Source organism: Ornithorhynchus anatinus, chromosome 5, assembly GCF_004115215.2.
Source record: "Ornithorhynchus anatinus isolate Pmale09 chromosome 5, mOrnAna1.pri.v4, whole genome shotgun sequence".
NCBI classification, from domain to species: Eukaryota; Metazoa; Chordata; class Mammalia; order Monotremata; family Ornithorhynchidae; genus Ornithorhynchus; species Ornithorhynchus anatinus.
Window position 1 is genome coordinate 34,578,894 of NC_041732.1, and position 14,584 is coordinate 34,593,477.

Sequence of the window (14,584 nt, forward strand, 5' to 3'; positions counted from 1 at the left end):
CAAGTGCTTAATACACAGTAAGCACTCAATAAATACCACGGCTTGATTGAAGCGACATTCTGCAGAGAAGATGTCAGGGATCTGTGGTTGATTGGGGAAAGGAGGAACAAGAAGCAGCATGGCCTAGCGGATGGAGAATGGGCTTGGGGGGGTCAGAAGGAACTGGGTTCTAATCCTGAGTTTATCACTCATTTACTGTGTGACCTTGGGAAGTCACTTAACTTCTCTGTACCACAGTTACCTCACCTGCCAACTGGGGATTAATATTTTGAGCCCCATTTGGGACATGGACTGTGTCCAACCTTATATCTACTTCAGCACTTAGTACAGTCCCTGGCACATAGTAAACACTTAAAAAAAGAGAGAGAAAAGAGAAGTAATAGAGGGAGCTGGGGTCTTGGCTGGGAGGGGCAAGTTAGGTCTAAAGCACAAAAAGGGGCCTGAGATAATAATAATAATGATGATGGTATTTGTTAAGCACTTACTATGTGCAGAGCACTGTTCTAAGCACTGGGGGAGATACAGGGTATTCAGGTTGTCCCACGTGAGGCTCACAGTCTTCATCCCCGTTTTCCAGATGAGGTAGCTGAGGCACGGAGAAGTGAAGTGACTTGCCCACAGTCACACAGCTGACAAGTGGTAGAGCCGGGATTCAAACCCACGACCTCTGACTCCCAAGCCCCGGCTCTTTCCACTGAGCCACGCTGCCTCTCTAATGCTTAACTGAGATGCTTAATCGAAAATCACGAGCTTTTTTATGGTATTTGTTAAGTGCTTACTATAAATGCCAGGCACTGTACTAAGCACTGGGGTAGATACGAGCTAATCAGGTTGCAGACAGTCCCTGTCCCATATGGGGCTCATGGTCTTAAACACCATTTTACAGATGAGGTAATTTTAGGCCCAGAGAAGTGAAGTGATTTGCCCAAGGTCACACAGCAGACAAGTGGCAGGGCAGGGATTAGAACTCAGGTCCTTTTGGACTTGGATTGTCTTTTATCTCTCCCAGCACCTAGAATAGTTCTTGGCACCTCTTAAGAACTTAATATAACATTTGTATTTATTAGTATTTAGATGACAAATTCAGTTTGGAAAATGTTGAGTTTAAAGTTTAAATGTTGGGCCCGTGGACTGTCCGTAAAGCAATGTGAGATTGAGCAGTGGGAGAGGAGTTGGAGTGAGAGTGATGAAACTGAAACTCATTCATGTTGAAGTGAGTCAGAAGGACCTGGGTTCTAATCCCAGATCTGCCACTTGTCTGCTTTGTGGCCTTGGGCAAGCCACTTCACTTCTCTGTGCCTCAGGTACCTCATCTGGAAAATGGGGATTGAGACTGTGAGCTCCGCGTGGGACGCAGATCGGGTCCAACCTGAATAGCTTGTATCTACCTCAGCACCCGGCACATAGTAAGCGCTTAACAAATACCATAAAAAAGTGGTAGCTGAAGCACATGAGCAGATGAGCTCTTGGAAATAATCATAATAACAATTATGGTATTTGTTAAGCGCTTACTATGTGCAAGGCACTGTTCTAAGCGCTGGGGAGGATACAAGGTGATGAGGTTGTCCCATGTGGGGCTCACAGTCTTCATCCCCATGTTACAGATGAGGTAACTGAGGCACAGAGAAGTTAAGTGACTTGCCCAAAGTCACCCAGCTGGCAAGCGGCTGAACAGGGATTTGAACCCATGACCTGTGACTCCCCAGCCCGGGCTCTTTCCACTGAGCCACGCTGCTTCTCTGAGAGTTTACTGCAAGACCGAAAGGGAGGCCAGCAGAGAACCTTGCCTGACCCCCTCTGTTAGAGGGGGAAGAGTTTGAAGATCAGTGAGTGAATGAGGGGCAGCCAAAGGTCAGAACGGGGTAGGCGAAATCAAGATCTGATCGGGTTCCCACGATAAGGGGGTGGTAGATAACACCGAAGGAAGTTGAGATTCTAGCCAGTGCAATGTCTGACTCCCTTACAGTACTCTCCCAAGCACTTAGTACAGTGCTCTGCACACAGTAAGCGCTCAACAAATAGCACTGATTGATTGAGAGGTCAAGGAGGATTAGAATAGGGTGGAGCTTCGTTGGACTTGGCTCTGCGGGCGCCCTGGTTACCTACCAAACCGCATAAAATGCTTTTGACTTTATCCCCTTCTCCCCTTGCCACGGTCTGGAGAGGTCTGCAGCCAGCAGCTCCTTCACTTCGTGGAGCCGTTGGAAAACGGCTTTCCTCCAGTGGGCGGACAATGCAGAACCAGAGGTACGTCGCTAAAGCCCCCCTCTTTCCTTCGTAAGGTCTGCCTAAATGTCGCACCAAGCTGCCCCTTATTATTGGGGTATTTAAGTACTTACTCTGTGCCAGCCACTGTTCTAAGCACTGGGGTAGATACAAGATAAACGGGTTGGACACAGTCCCTGTCCCACATGGGGCTCACAGTCTCAACCCCCCTTTTACAGATGAGGTAACTGAGGCACAGAAAAGTGACTAGCCCAAGGTCACACAGCAGACAAGTGGCAGAGCTGGGATTAGAGCCCAGGTCCTTCAGACTCCCGGGCCCGTCTATCCGCGAGCTGCTTCTCATCCCTATCTGTGATTGCCTTCGCGCTTACAAGACGACGTCCAAGAGGCGCTGGCATCTCAGAGGTGAATCGGTGACTGATAGGAGTGTGGTCGAGTTACATTCTCCCTCCGAGTCTTCCGCGTAGCACGGCCCCTTAGCTGCTTAATGTTTTTGGAAAGGAAGGGCTCTTATTTGCTAACGTTAGAACAAAGTTCCCCCTTTATTCCGCGGGTTCCCTGGCCCACCCGGCCTAGCTCATTTGGGTCCTCTATCACTTTACCCCAGGGCCCGTCTACTATGCCTTTTCCCTTAAAGGGCAACACCTGTGCCTAATCGGAGGCCACCATCTCATTGCAAACACGGCACGGGGTCATCGAGTGACCTCTGCCACGCTTTTCACCGGCAACCACCCGGAGAAAATTTCCACTGTTGCAGCCAGTGTGGAGCAATTGCTCTTATCGGAACATTAGTCAACAGCTTCCAGCGTGAAGCAATTCCAGGTGGCCTTAGTCAGCAGGGTTCAAGTTGTACGCCCCAAACCGAGAGGGGTGGGAAGGGAGAGGAGGCGGCGGCGTAGCCCTCTTTGAGCTCGCCTTCTTTACATTTTCTCCTACCTACACCTTTTACCCCCAAGAATGTGGACTGCAAGTTCACCCTCTTGGAATTCTGCCAAAGCGCGTGATGCAGCAAGGATCAGGCAGTTTTGTTACAGATTCCAGTTCCCTTAATAACTGGCCCCACAAAGCGGTTTCATAAGTCAGGCTTACTTAAGTGAATATTTAAGTAGGTTTTGGGTTGTCTTTTTTAATTTGACTTGAAAGCATTTTTGTGCTCCCGCAGGATTATTGCTCCCTTGATGGGCAGGGGGTGCGTCAGCTAATTTCTGGTGCATCGTACTCTCCCAAGTGGTTGGTACAGTGTTCTACACATAGTAAATGCTCAAATACGATTGATTGGGAGTGGGCAGAGTGAGGAAGAAGTCCGCACGGGAATGATTTAGGTTCGGTTTCTGTTGCCTGTCTAATCGTGTTTGGAATTTTCAAGTATCCAGAAAATGACTCACTTTCCTAAGGCATCCTGAGCCACTCAAGGAGGGAAATTGATCTTAATGAAGTGATACAAAGCTGAACAGCTGCTGATTTTTACACTTTTAAGTCACACAGACAAGAGTAAATCACGTGTAACTGATACATGCTGAATTTAATGAAACATTTGGTGGACTTCTTTTAAATGACACTGAAAAAGCACTTGAAATTCAACGCAAGATGTGAGGGAAGAGACATTTTCTCAATTACGTTCTGCATTTGGCCAACATCTTTAGTCTGTGTTCAACAGTGTCAACTGAGTTACTGGGCGCTTACTATGTACAGGGCACTGTACTTGTACTAAGTACTTGAAAGTCCAACTGACCAGAATTAGCAGACACGTTCCCTCATGTCATGAATGGAAGCTCCTTGGGGGCAGGAAACATGTCTACCAAATTTGCCATTGTCTACTCTCCCAAGCAGTTATTCATTCATTCAATAGTATTTATTGAACGCTTAGTATGTGGAGAGCACTGTACTAAGCTCTTGGAATGTACAAATCAGCAACAGATATAGTCCCTGCCCATTGACGGGCTTATGGTCTAATCGGGGGAGTTAGTACAATGCTCTGCACACAAGCACTCAGGAAATACAATTGAATGAGCATATTTTCTGCACAAGTAATCATAATGTAATCGGGGAGAGTTAAACATTATTCTAGCTCCTCTCCCTCCCCAGCCAAAGAAATGTAGCCATCAATTAAATGGTTGCTTTCAGTAGAAAATGAATTTTAACGTTAACATTGGTAAGCAGGCTGAATATAGAATATAAACAGCTGCATGAAGTTGGTCGGAAAGCTATGGGAACCAGAGTCTGCCTTTTAGTTAATAAAAACTTACTAGGCAACACTTCTGCTACTTGTGATGTCCTAATACAGACGAATTGGGGCCAATGGGCCAAATATGAATTTCGGTGCTATTACCTCGCCTATTATGTACTTCTATGTAGGTATTTCACATTTTCACTTTGTTCTGCATCAATTGCTGCTTTGGCAGCCATTCGGCCTAGGTTTCACCGGACGTCTTCAGGGCTCTCTGTGGTAAATGCTGAGGCCTGCCTGGACAGGAGCAGGAGGTGGGCTCGAGCCAAAGACCCTGGCTCACTCAGAGCCACGGGGGCTCGGCCCAACGGTCAGTAACCGAGCCACCTCCCCACCTCTCCCAGGGGCAGACGACAGGCCAAAACCGGCCACAAACGTCGTACAGTTGGGACACTTGTACGAGTTGGAACCAGAGCACCCTAAACGGGAACGATGAGAAAGCCAAGGGATGAAATGCTACTGACGGTCTTCATTTAGCTGGTTATTTTTTCCTGTGGGTCAGTTCTTCCCACGTAGACTGCAAGCCCACCTGGGTTTCGATTTTTTAAATAGCATCTCAACTCCACTCGTTCTAGCAAGAAGCAAAGATCCAAACCCTCTGGGTCTGGGAAACGGGAGTGCCACACTCAAAAATGATTTACTAAGTGGGTGAAAGTACAGTAGGCTCCGCTGCGCAGATCAACAGATCTCTTTGTTCTAGACTACAAAATCGGCAACTCCCGTGGTAGAGTGTGCCGTAGGGGACACGGATGACCAAGCAAGTACTAAAACACAGTACGGTACATGTCCTACGCACGGTGGGACGAAACACCTTCCCCGCCCAGCCTCCAAATCCAATGCTCGGAACACAACGGAAGATATTTCGCTGTCATCCACACACCGGAATGAAAGTCTCACCTTTTATAGTTTCATCTTCACATAGGAAGAACTCTCAGGAGTTCTTCTCTTAGAATGACTCATAGGAGCTAACTCCATCTATATCTACCTTTCCAAGACGCTGTCCCTACCGATATTAGTTGATGTAAGGAGTGTGGTTTAAAGACGTGGTAAAGACCATACCAGACAAGGTAGCATGCAGTCTGATCTTTGGTAAGTAGCCAGTCAGGGCCTGGGGGCTGGCTGGTTTGCAGTTTAGGCCCACCCATGGCACAATATTTTCATCTAAACCAGACCCCTCTATCTCTAACAGGGTAATCCACCTGCTGCTGTTGGCTTCCCAGCCAGTGGAGATTAAAGAGATGGCAGTCAGAATTACTAGGCCAAATTCCATTTGATTGAACATTTATTTATTGTCCATGTTTCATATTCAGAGGTCACATTTCCTACGTTAAAATATTCTCATGCTAACACCCCGTCAGAGAAAAATAAAGAACTTTACACAACTTCAAAGATGGAATGCACTAGAGTAAAGGGATTGCTATTGCACCCAAATTACAAAAAGAAAAAAAAAACAACCAAAAACACAAGAGACCGAATAATGGAAATGTTAGAACTGCACTGGAGACAGCCACAGGGTTAACATGAGGAGGGCGCCAGTGTTAGAATCCTTACGTGTTTTTTATTATTATTATTATTATTATTATTATTATGTTTGTGCCACTGGGTTACCTTGGAAAGGCAGGAGTGAATGGAAAAGCAGGAACAAATGGGGAATCCCCAAAGATTACTTGATAACAGAGTTCAGAATATCCCTAAAAACATGCCGAGAGATGGACTCATCCTATTCTCCCAACAAAATCTCCAGTTTTGGGTAAACAGTTTTAGAACTGTTATCTCATAATCCCAGTGCTTTGCGATTTGGCAGGGAACTGGAATGAATGGAGTGCATCTGCCTGCTTCCCGATTCTCTCCAAGACGAGCAGTTCAAGTTGATTGACTTATGCAGCCAAGGATCTCATAATTCCCACCTCTGGAAGTCCTTCAAGGCTCCCCAAGGAGAAGTCAGGTAGGAGTCTTTCTGAACTACCGGGTCAAAAAAAAAAAAAGTTACCAGTTGTGCAAATGATGCATGGTTCTACAAGGACCTCTGAAGGAGCAGCAGCAAGACCCAAGAGCCCCTACTCCACTCAGAGTCATAATCAAAGCCAAAGGCCGCCTGGGCTCTGGCGTCGCGTTGTACGTCATTACTACATACTAAAAATAAAAGAGGGGCGGGAGAGGGAAGAGGAGACTCCTCCTGCTCGTCCGACCATCAAACTGGCAAGAGCAAGTCAGCGGCAGATGCCATCTGTGTGGAGCAGCAGTAAGGCGACAAAGGCCTGCAGGTAGACCAGAAGCAGGTGCATTCAACTATCTGCTTCTTGGCTCCTCCTAGAGAAGGATTCGGACACACCCGGGTCGGCCTTGAGTTTTGAGGCCGAAGGCATTACAGCTTCAGATAGTCTCACTCCTGAGGAGATACAGAAACATGAGGTCTAGGCGACCAAAATAATTAGGGTGTAATCATGCTAGTAACTACACCATTATAGACACATACACACACACACACACACACACACACGCAGACATAGTGAGACAAGTTCGGCCTCACCCCGGCAGCCACTTTAGACAAAGCTTGGAAGATTGTGGTTTTTTGCGCAGGGGATATTTTAAACTCTGTTATCAGCTTAAAACATCAGGAACACTGGCACAACGCTACCTAGCCTCGGTTTTAATTAGAGGGTAACAAGTAAACACCAACACAAGGGGAAAAAAGAAAGCAAAACCAGTATTTCACGGAGAGCGGAGCCCGAGATGAAACTGCGGCTAGTGCTTGGCGGAGTCTCTCGGGTAGAACTCGCTCAGGGTGCTTTGTGGGATTCTTTTCAGCATTTCTTTGGGGAAGATTCGCAGGAGTTGCCAGCCAATGTCTAGAGTCTCATAGACGGTGCGATTTTCATAAGGACCTGAAAAAGAGAGGCAGATTGTTACGGGACGGTCTGGATTTTCCTCGAGGCGGTGCCAGTTCTCTCAGGCTGGTGGCAGAAACTTCCGACGTTATTGGCCGGGTTCATCCTATGGCAGTATATGCCCGTCTCTGATGTTCTGGATGAACGGCTTACCCTGAGCAATGAAGTTCCTTTCAAACTTCTGCAGAAATTCCAAATAGAGGAGATCGTCCGAGGTAAGGGCTTCCTCCCCGACTACAGCTTTCATGGCTTGCACATCTTTACCGATAGCATAGCACGCATACTGGAGGGAGAGAAGGGTCAAAAAACAAAACCAAATCAAAAAACAAAGTGCCATTACGGTAATACCTTCTTTAGTCTAGCAGTAGCTTAGCCAGAGTAAACATTCCCCAAAATCGGAAGAGTCAGAATCATTACTTTTCAAATTTTGCCTTAGAAAAATGTTAGCTTATTCAAGGCAATGCAGCTCCAATAGTATTGAGACTTCCAATGCAGGATCAAAAAAGATTTATCATCGTATTCAAAAGGGTCCCTGGCTCCAAGAATAATTATGGCATCAGAGATGGAATTATCTGTGGCATCACTGTGTTTACTAGTGTGTATACTAGTAAATTACATTAAGCTCAGAAAAAAGCATTTTCTGATACACCCTTTTACATTCATCCAACCCTGAGAATATTCACTGCTCCTAATTTTACATATAGATGTTTCTAATGTATCCAAAAAGTTTACTTATTCTACACATTTTTGGATGTTTAAACGACGCAGTATACTTTAAAAAAGCTCCGTTAGCTTGTGGTTTAGAACCCTTTGATACATTTAAAATGCATTTGAAAGCGTGTAATGGGCAAAATAGTTTTTGTCCTGAAATACCTGAATTCCCCTAGCTGAAGGAAGATTGCCTTGGGCCCAATGAATACGCAGTAACTTCCCCCACGGCCTTAAAAGCTTCTTCGATCGACGACCCACTCTCCTCAACATAGAAACCCCTCCTATAATCACAACTCCAAGAGGCCTCTCCAGATTAAGCTTTTATTTCCTTACCTGCCCTACCATCTGCATCAGTTACGCACTTGGCTGTGTATCCTTTAAGCATTCTGATACACACACTGGACCCATAATACTTGGATAAATATTCTTAAACTCTATGTCCCATGTCCCTAATCTATTTTAATGTTTATCTCCCCCAAAGACTGTAAGCTCCTTCTGGGCAGGGATCACATCTGCCACGTCTGCTGTACTGTACTTTTCCAAACGCTTAGTTGAATGCTTACTGTGTGCCAAGCACTGAATTACCACTGAGGCGCAATCTCAGACGTGACATTCGCAGGTATACTCACAGCCTGGGTTTTTTTTTTTGGGGGGGGGGGGGGGGATGTGCTCTTGGGAGGGGGTACAGAGGGGAAAGGAATAAGGAAGTTTGGTTGTCCGGGGCCCAGGGAGCAAAAGAAAGAGGAGAGTATTTCTTTAAAAACAAAGAAAAAAAGCCCAGCTGAAATCAGCATACATACCAACTGATTTGATACATCCGCATGATCCTTCCTAGTCATACCCTCTCCGATAGCAGACTTCATCAACCGTGATAAGGATGGCAACACATTAATAGGAGGATAAATCTTTTGGTAGAAGAGAAGCAGAAAATACATTAGCAAATGGGACTGAGAATTTAAAATTTAACTTCTGTTGCAGCAGTATTTGAGACCCTCGTTTTGGCTTGAGGTGGACACGAGTGCGCCCCTGCATCCTACCACACAAAGTTGGGAAACATTCTCCAAATAGGAAAGGGCACGGACACCTTAGCGACGACTTGGTTGGGGGAACAAGATGTATGTGAGAGCCAACCCAAAACTTTCTCCAATTTCATCGGCAAATAAGATTTCACATTAAGTATGGTATGGAAAGGCAAGGAACGGGGGTTCAAGAGTCAAACCATTCTATTTTATCGGGCAATAAATTTAAACAAGATTTAAGTAGCCAGGGATAGACTTTTAATTTAATGTCATTCCTATTATAGACATTTCACACTACCTCAAAAGATAATCAAAGGCAAAACTTCCAAAGCTAAAACTTGTTCAAAAGGGAAAGAAAAAAAATGGGGGGGGGGGGGGTGTCAAAAAAAAAAAAAAAAAAGGTTAACTACAAGGAAAAGAGCTCTTTTCCATTTCAGAACAATAAAAGTGCTAGATAGATTGGCTCTTACCTGTCTGTTGTGCAGCTGCCTGTCCACATAAATCTGTCCCTCTGTAATATATCCAGTCAAGTCAGGGATGGGATGTGTGATATCTGACAGAGAAAGTAGGTTTTTATTATTAGACTAAATGTTTCATGTTCCAGATATATTACAGCGAGGCTGTTAGTTCAGGGTCAGGCTCAAAGCAGCCTTCCCAAGGCTTTTTGTAGAGAGGTCACATAGCTGATTGGCACAGGGCTGGGAATTAGGAGTCCTGGGTTCTGGTCCAGCACTGCTCTTGGCCTGCTGTGTGACAAGCCAATTAACCTCTCTGTGCCTCTATTTCCTCCTCTGTAAAAATGGGAATAAGATACCTACTCTCCCTAGACTGTAAATGCTGTGGGTGATAAGGACTGTGCTGGATCTAATTATCATTCATTCAATCATATTTATTAAGTGTTTACCGTGTCAACCCAAATGTTTACTATCTAGTAAGAGCTTAAGAGATATCATGAATTGTATTTACTTGCTACAAAATTAATTCTCATTCCAAGTCTACATCGAATAAAACACATTTTATTTGTCTCTCACTGTGACCCATACGATATCATTTTAGCAGCACAGACAACAGAACAACAGTTACAAAATTAAGCATCAGGGGAAAAAAAACAATTATTATCCCACGTAATAGTCAAGTCAAATGAAAACATTCAATCGCCCTTCTAACACAAGTTACCAAATGAATTGACTAGGCCTCAGTTGCCCAGATGGTTTGGTTATGCAAAACAATCTTTGAATGTGGTATTATCAGCAGGGGGGGATGCTAAATTCAGTTTGCCCTAAAACAAGTCAAGTAGGATTCCTAGGACAGGTGGGTCTAAACCCACAGCTCTGTGGTGTCCTGACTGAGCCAAATACTACTAGACGCTTAGAGTTGATTGGGCAGTTATTTTCCATTTCCAACTAAAACAAACAAACATACGTTACTCAATTCTTTAGGTTCAGAAATCAAGGCACTCACCATCATTGGGCATAGTGAGAATAGGGATTTGGGTAATAGAGCCATTCCTGCCTTCCACACGGCCAGCTCGCTCATATATCGTGGCTAAATCCGTGTACATGTAACCTGGGAAGCCACGGCGGCCAGGGACCTCTTCTCTGGCTGCTGAAACCTGCCAACGATTCAAGAACATGTATTATTTCAGCTGCCTCCCTCGTCAGAGTCATCATCACTAAATCCCCTGCTTTTACAAACAAAAGTTTAGAGATATTCACCTTATATTGGGGCAAACTGGAAGATTACTCTACGATCCTTTCCAAATACACTCTCATGATGAGTATTCTGCATTATAGAGGTTCTGAATTGGAAACCAAAAGACTAATGTGTCACTGCTGACATCTGACTGTCCCAATTCAGACGTTTAAATAACTTGCTATGGAGGAGACAGTTTTATATTTCAGTTGATGTGTATGTGCACACAAGTACATCAATATTGCCATTACTAGGTTAGACAACAATTCATCTCAGCATTCCTGGACAGTGGCAATAAGCTCACTGTGGGCAGGGAACGTGTCCACTGTGATGTACTCTCCTAAGTGCTTAGTACAGTGCCCTAAACCCAGTAAGCATTCAATAAATAATAATAATGTTGGCATTTAAGCGCTTACTATGTGCAGAGCACTGTTCTAAGCACTGGGCTAGATACAGGGTCAATAAATATGACTGACTGGTGGCTACGTGGCCACTCTCAATGCTTAGATATGTGCCTTTCCTAACTTTGTCTTCTAAAAGCTCTGAACTGACCTCCGCTCTGTGTATTTTTTCAAACCTGTTTGGTTTTTTTTTGCTTTAATCACAACTTTATCACAAATCATTTCCACAGGTTTCCTACACAGTGGATGAAAAATTACATTTGTCATTTTAAACCTCTGCTCTTTAAGCACAAATGAGTACCCTCTAATGGAGGGATTTGGTGAATAGTATCTTTTTCATCCTATCCACAGACTTCCATCCTGTTCCATCTGTCTTTATCTTTTTAAATCAAAGTCCTCTCAGTCTATCCGGGAAGCTGTCCCACCTCCCTTGATCATTCTGTACTATCTCCTGCTCTATTAGGTGGTTTAAAGGATGCGGCAGTTAGAAAAGCATAAAGCATCCCCGTCCAGGCAAATCATGATTTTTCTCTTACTGCCAAGACGACACCTTTGTTCTCTACGCTCTTTCTGGTGATGGCCAATATCTTCTTGGCCTTTTTGCTCCTGCTGTACTTTAAACCGGTGATTTGAGGAAACAGATTCCAAAAGATTTCTTTCTGGAGTTTTGACTGACAGCTTACAGGCGAGCCAATAATTTAAATGACTATTTCCTGGAGAGTACTGTCTGTCACCTGCTCACGCTGAAACTCGTCTGGCACTAAGCCAACTCACCTTTATTAGATCGTCCAATTTATCCCCATTATTATTTTATTCAGCTACAAAATGCCCCCTGCTAACTTGATGCTCTTATTGTGTGTGCTCCCTTTCTAAATCACTGGTGAAGTTGATGTCTGAATGTCTGAATTGGGACAGTCAGATGTCCCACCTCCCCTCCACCCCAAAACTAACAACAACAAATCTCATCTAGACCCACATACATGAGTTGGATGTGAGTCTAGGTCATTGTACTCCAGCAACTGTTGATTCCTTGTTAGTGAAGTGGAGCCTTGGAGGACTAGGGGATGGGGGAGATGAAGCCGGGGGGTTCTCACCAGCCCAGCAAGATTCTCCCACTCCTTCACAACCTTCACAGCCTGGGGAAGGTAGGGAAGGGGATTGCAGCCCCTAAATGGACCAGACCTTGTCACTGGTCTTGCGGGCCCGAAGGAAGGTGAGCCTGGAATGGTGCTCCTTTATTAAAACTGAGTGGGTAGGTTAGGTGGGCACCAAATTGGCCCCTGGCCTTGAGAGCCAGGAGAAGCAGGCAAACGGGGATGGGGAAGAGATAAACCAACTGGAGCTAGCCCTTGCCCTTTAGAAGGCTCATGGGGGTGGCCAGCACCCCCTCGCATATCCCCTCTACAGTTCTGTTCCACTCATCGGGAGGGAAACCGCCCGGGAGACAAAAATCCACCACTGTAAGAATGGAAAGAGATTATAAATGCCACCATTTCATTTTGAGTGAGGGAGCGAAAAGGAATAAAATAAAATAAAAAAGGGACAAGCTTCAAAGAGCTAATAGGCAACAATGCCTCCATTTGGGGCCTTTTCAGGCCCAGTTGGTAGCCCTCAGGCCTTGACAAAATCCTGGGAAGAGAAAAGCGGGAAGTCCAGCATGGTGGGCGGTAGGGAGGTACTGCCTCTATCGAGTTAAGGCTTATGAGATACATTAAAAATAAGTCTGTCTTAATCTTCTCCCCCCATTTACTAAACAATCAATGGTATTTAGTGAGCTGGGTTTGGAGCACTAAATCCTGGGTGGGGTACAATACAATAGAATTGGTAAATAAGATCCCTGCCCACGACTAGAGGGAGCTTCAGACACAAATTACAGATGTGGGAAATGGCAGACTCTAAGAATATGTACATAAACACTGCAGACCATCAGTGTACTTAAGGGGGACAGAGCCAAATGCTCAGAAGGTGCAGAGGGGAGGGTGACTAGGGCAGGACATTAAGACGTTAAAAAAGGTCCTCTGAAGGAGATGTGATTTTTTTTTTTTTAGAACTTATGAAGGGGGAGGGAGTTCCAGGCCAGATGGAGTACGTGGGCAATCGGCAGCGAGGCAGACAAGACCGAAGTACAGTGAGTAAATCGGCATTAAAGGAACAGAGTGTGTAGGCTGGGTTGTAGTAAGGAGATCAGTGAGGTAAAGTAGGAGGTGTGAGCTGACTGAATGCCTTTGGGCTGATGGTACAAAGTTTCTGTTTGACGTGGAGAGGAGGTTTTTCAGGTGTGGGGAGATGCAAACGCAACTTTCTTTAGAAAAATGATCTTGGGCAACAGAGTGAAGTATGGACTGCAGAGTGGAGAGATAGGAGGCAGAGAGGTCAGCGAGGAGGCTGACGCAGTAGTCAAGGCAGGGTATAAAGTGGTTGGATCAGATTGGTTGTGGTTTGGACAGAGAGAAAAGGACAGATTCAGAACAACAGACAGGATCTGGTGACAGAATGAATATGTGGGTTGAATGAGAGATGAGACAAGAATAATGGCAAGGTTACCAGCTTGTGAGACAGTGAGGATGATGGTGCTTTCTACTGAGGTGGGATAGTCTGGGGGAGAATAAGGAGCTCTGTTTTGGACAAGGTTAAGTTTGAGGTGTCGGTGAGACAGCCAAGTAGAGACGTCCTGGAGGCAGGAGGAAATGTGAGAGACTGCAGAGAAGGAGAGATGGGGGCTGGAGAGGGAGATTTGGAAATCATCTCCATAGAGATGGTAGTTGAAGCTGTGGGAGTCAAAGAGTTCTCCAAGGGAGTGGGTGTAGAGGGAAAAATAGAAAGGGATGTATGGCTGATAAGTAGCAAAACAGACTGAATTTACTTTCATTCCCCCCCCACCCCACCTCTGATGGAGGTGTTGATGACAGCGAATGGGACAAAAGATGGTCAGAAGGGAAAGTGAGGGAGAAGCCAAGGGCCACATCAACCCAAAAAGTGCTATATTAGCTCTCGAGAATGGCACCCCGAAGAAAGAAGCATTACCTCTCGCAGAGCTTCAGCATAGGAACTCATATCTGTCAGAATGACCAACACGTGCTTCTCACACTGATAGGCCAGGAACTCTGCTGTGGTTAGAGCCAGACGGGGAGTGATAATACGCTCAATGCTTTATTAGAAAACAAAAAACAACAACAAAAGAACGACATTACAATCCAAAGTCATTCAAATGTAAAAGGCCACCCCAAAGCAGTGAACTGGCACTTCCAGAGGACACTAGAGAATTGTGTTTTCCTACACCGCATTAAAAAAAGAGGGCAAAGCCAACTTTCTGTTTAAAAGCCGGTACTGAGCACCTCTTTCTCAAGACTATTAGGATCACAGGTTGACTTTCTGCCAAACGTCACCCCTGACCTAAGAGACGCGGCAGAAAGCACCCGC

At 45.2% G+C, this 14,584-nt stretch overlaps 1 protein-coding gene across 1 annotated transcript in view; it reads right to left on the reverse strand.

Moving 5' to 3' along the window:
* Nucleotides 1–5,717: 5,717 nt before the first annotated feature.
* Nucleotides 5,718–14,584, reverse strand: part of ATP6V1B2 (ATPase H+ transporting V1 subunit B2) — a 29,539-nt gene continuing 20,672 nt past the window's right edge. The window contains exons 9-14 of the mRNA XM_029065416.2: nucleotides 14,189–14,312; nucleotides 10,533–10,683; nucleotides 9,542–9,624; nucleotides 8,853–8,957; nucleotides 7,495–7,624; nucleotides 5,718–7,338 (exon numbers count right to left, since the gene is read on the reverse strand). Of these exons, the coding sequence (XP_028921249.1) occupies nucleotides 7,199–7,338; nucleotides 7,495–7,624; nucleotides 8,853–8,957; nucleotides 9,542–9,624; nucleotides 10,533–10,683; nucleotides 14,189–14,312 (733 nt within the window). The 3' untranslated portion in view covers nucleotides 5,718–7,198. The remainder of the gene's footprint in view (nucleotides 7,339–7,494; nucleotides 7,625–8,852; nucleotides 8,958–9,541; nucleotides 9,625–10,532; nucleotides 10,684–14,188; nucleotides 14,313–14,584) is intronic.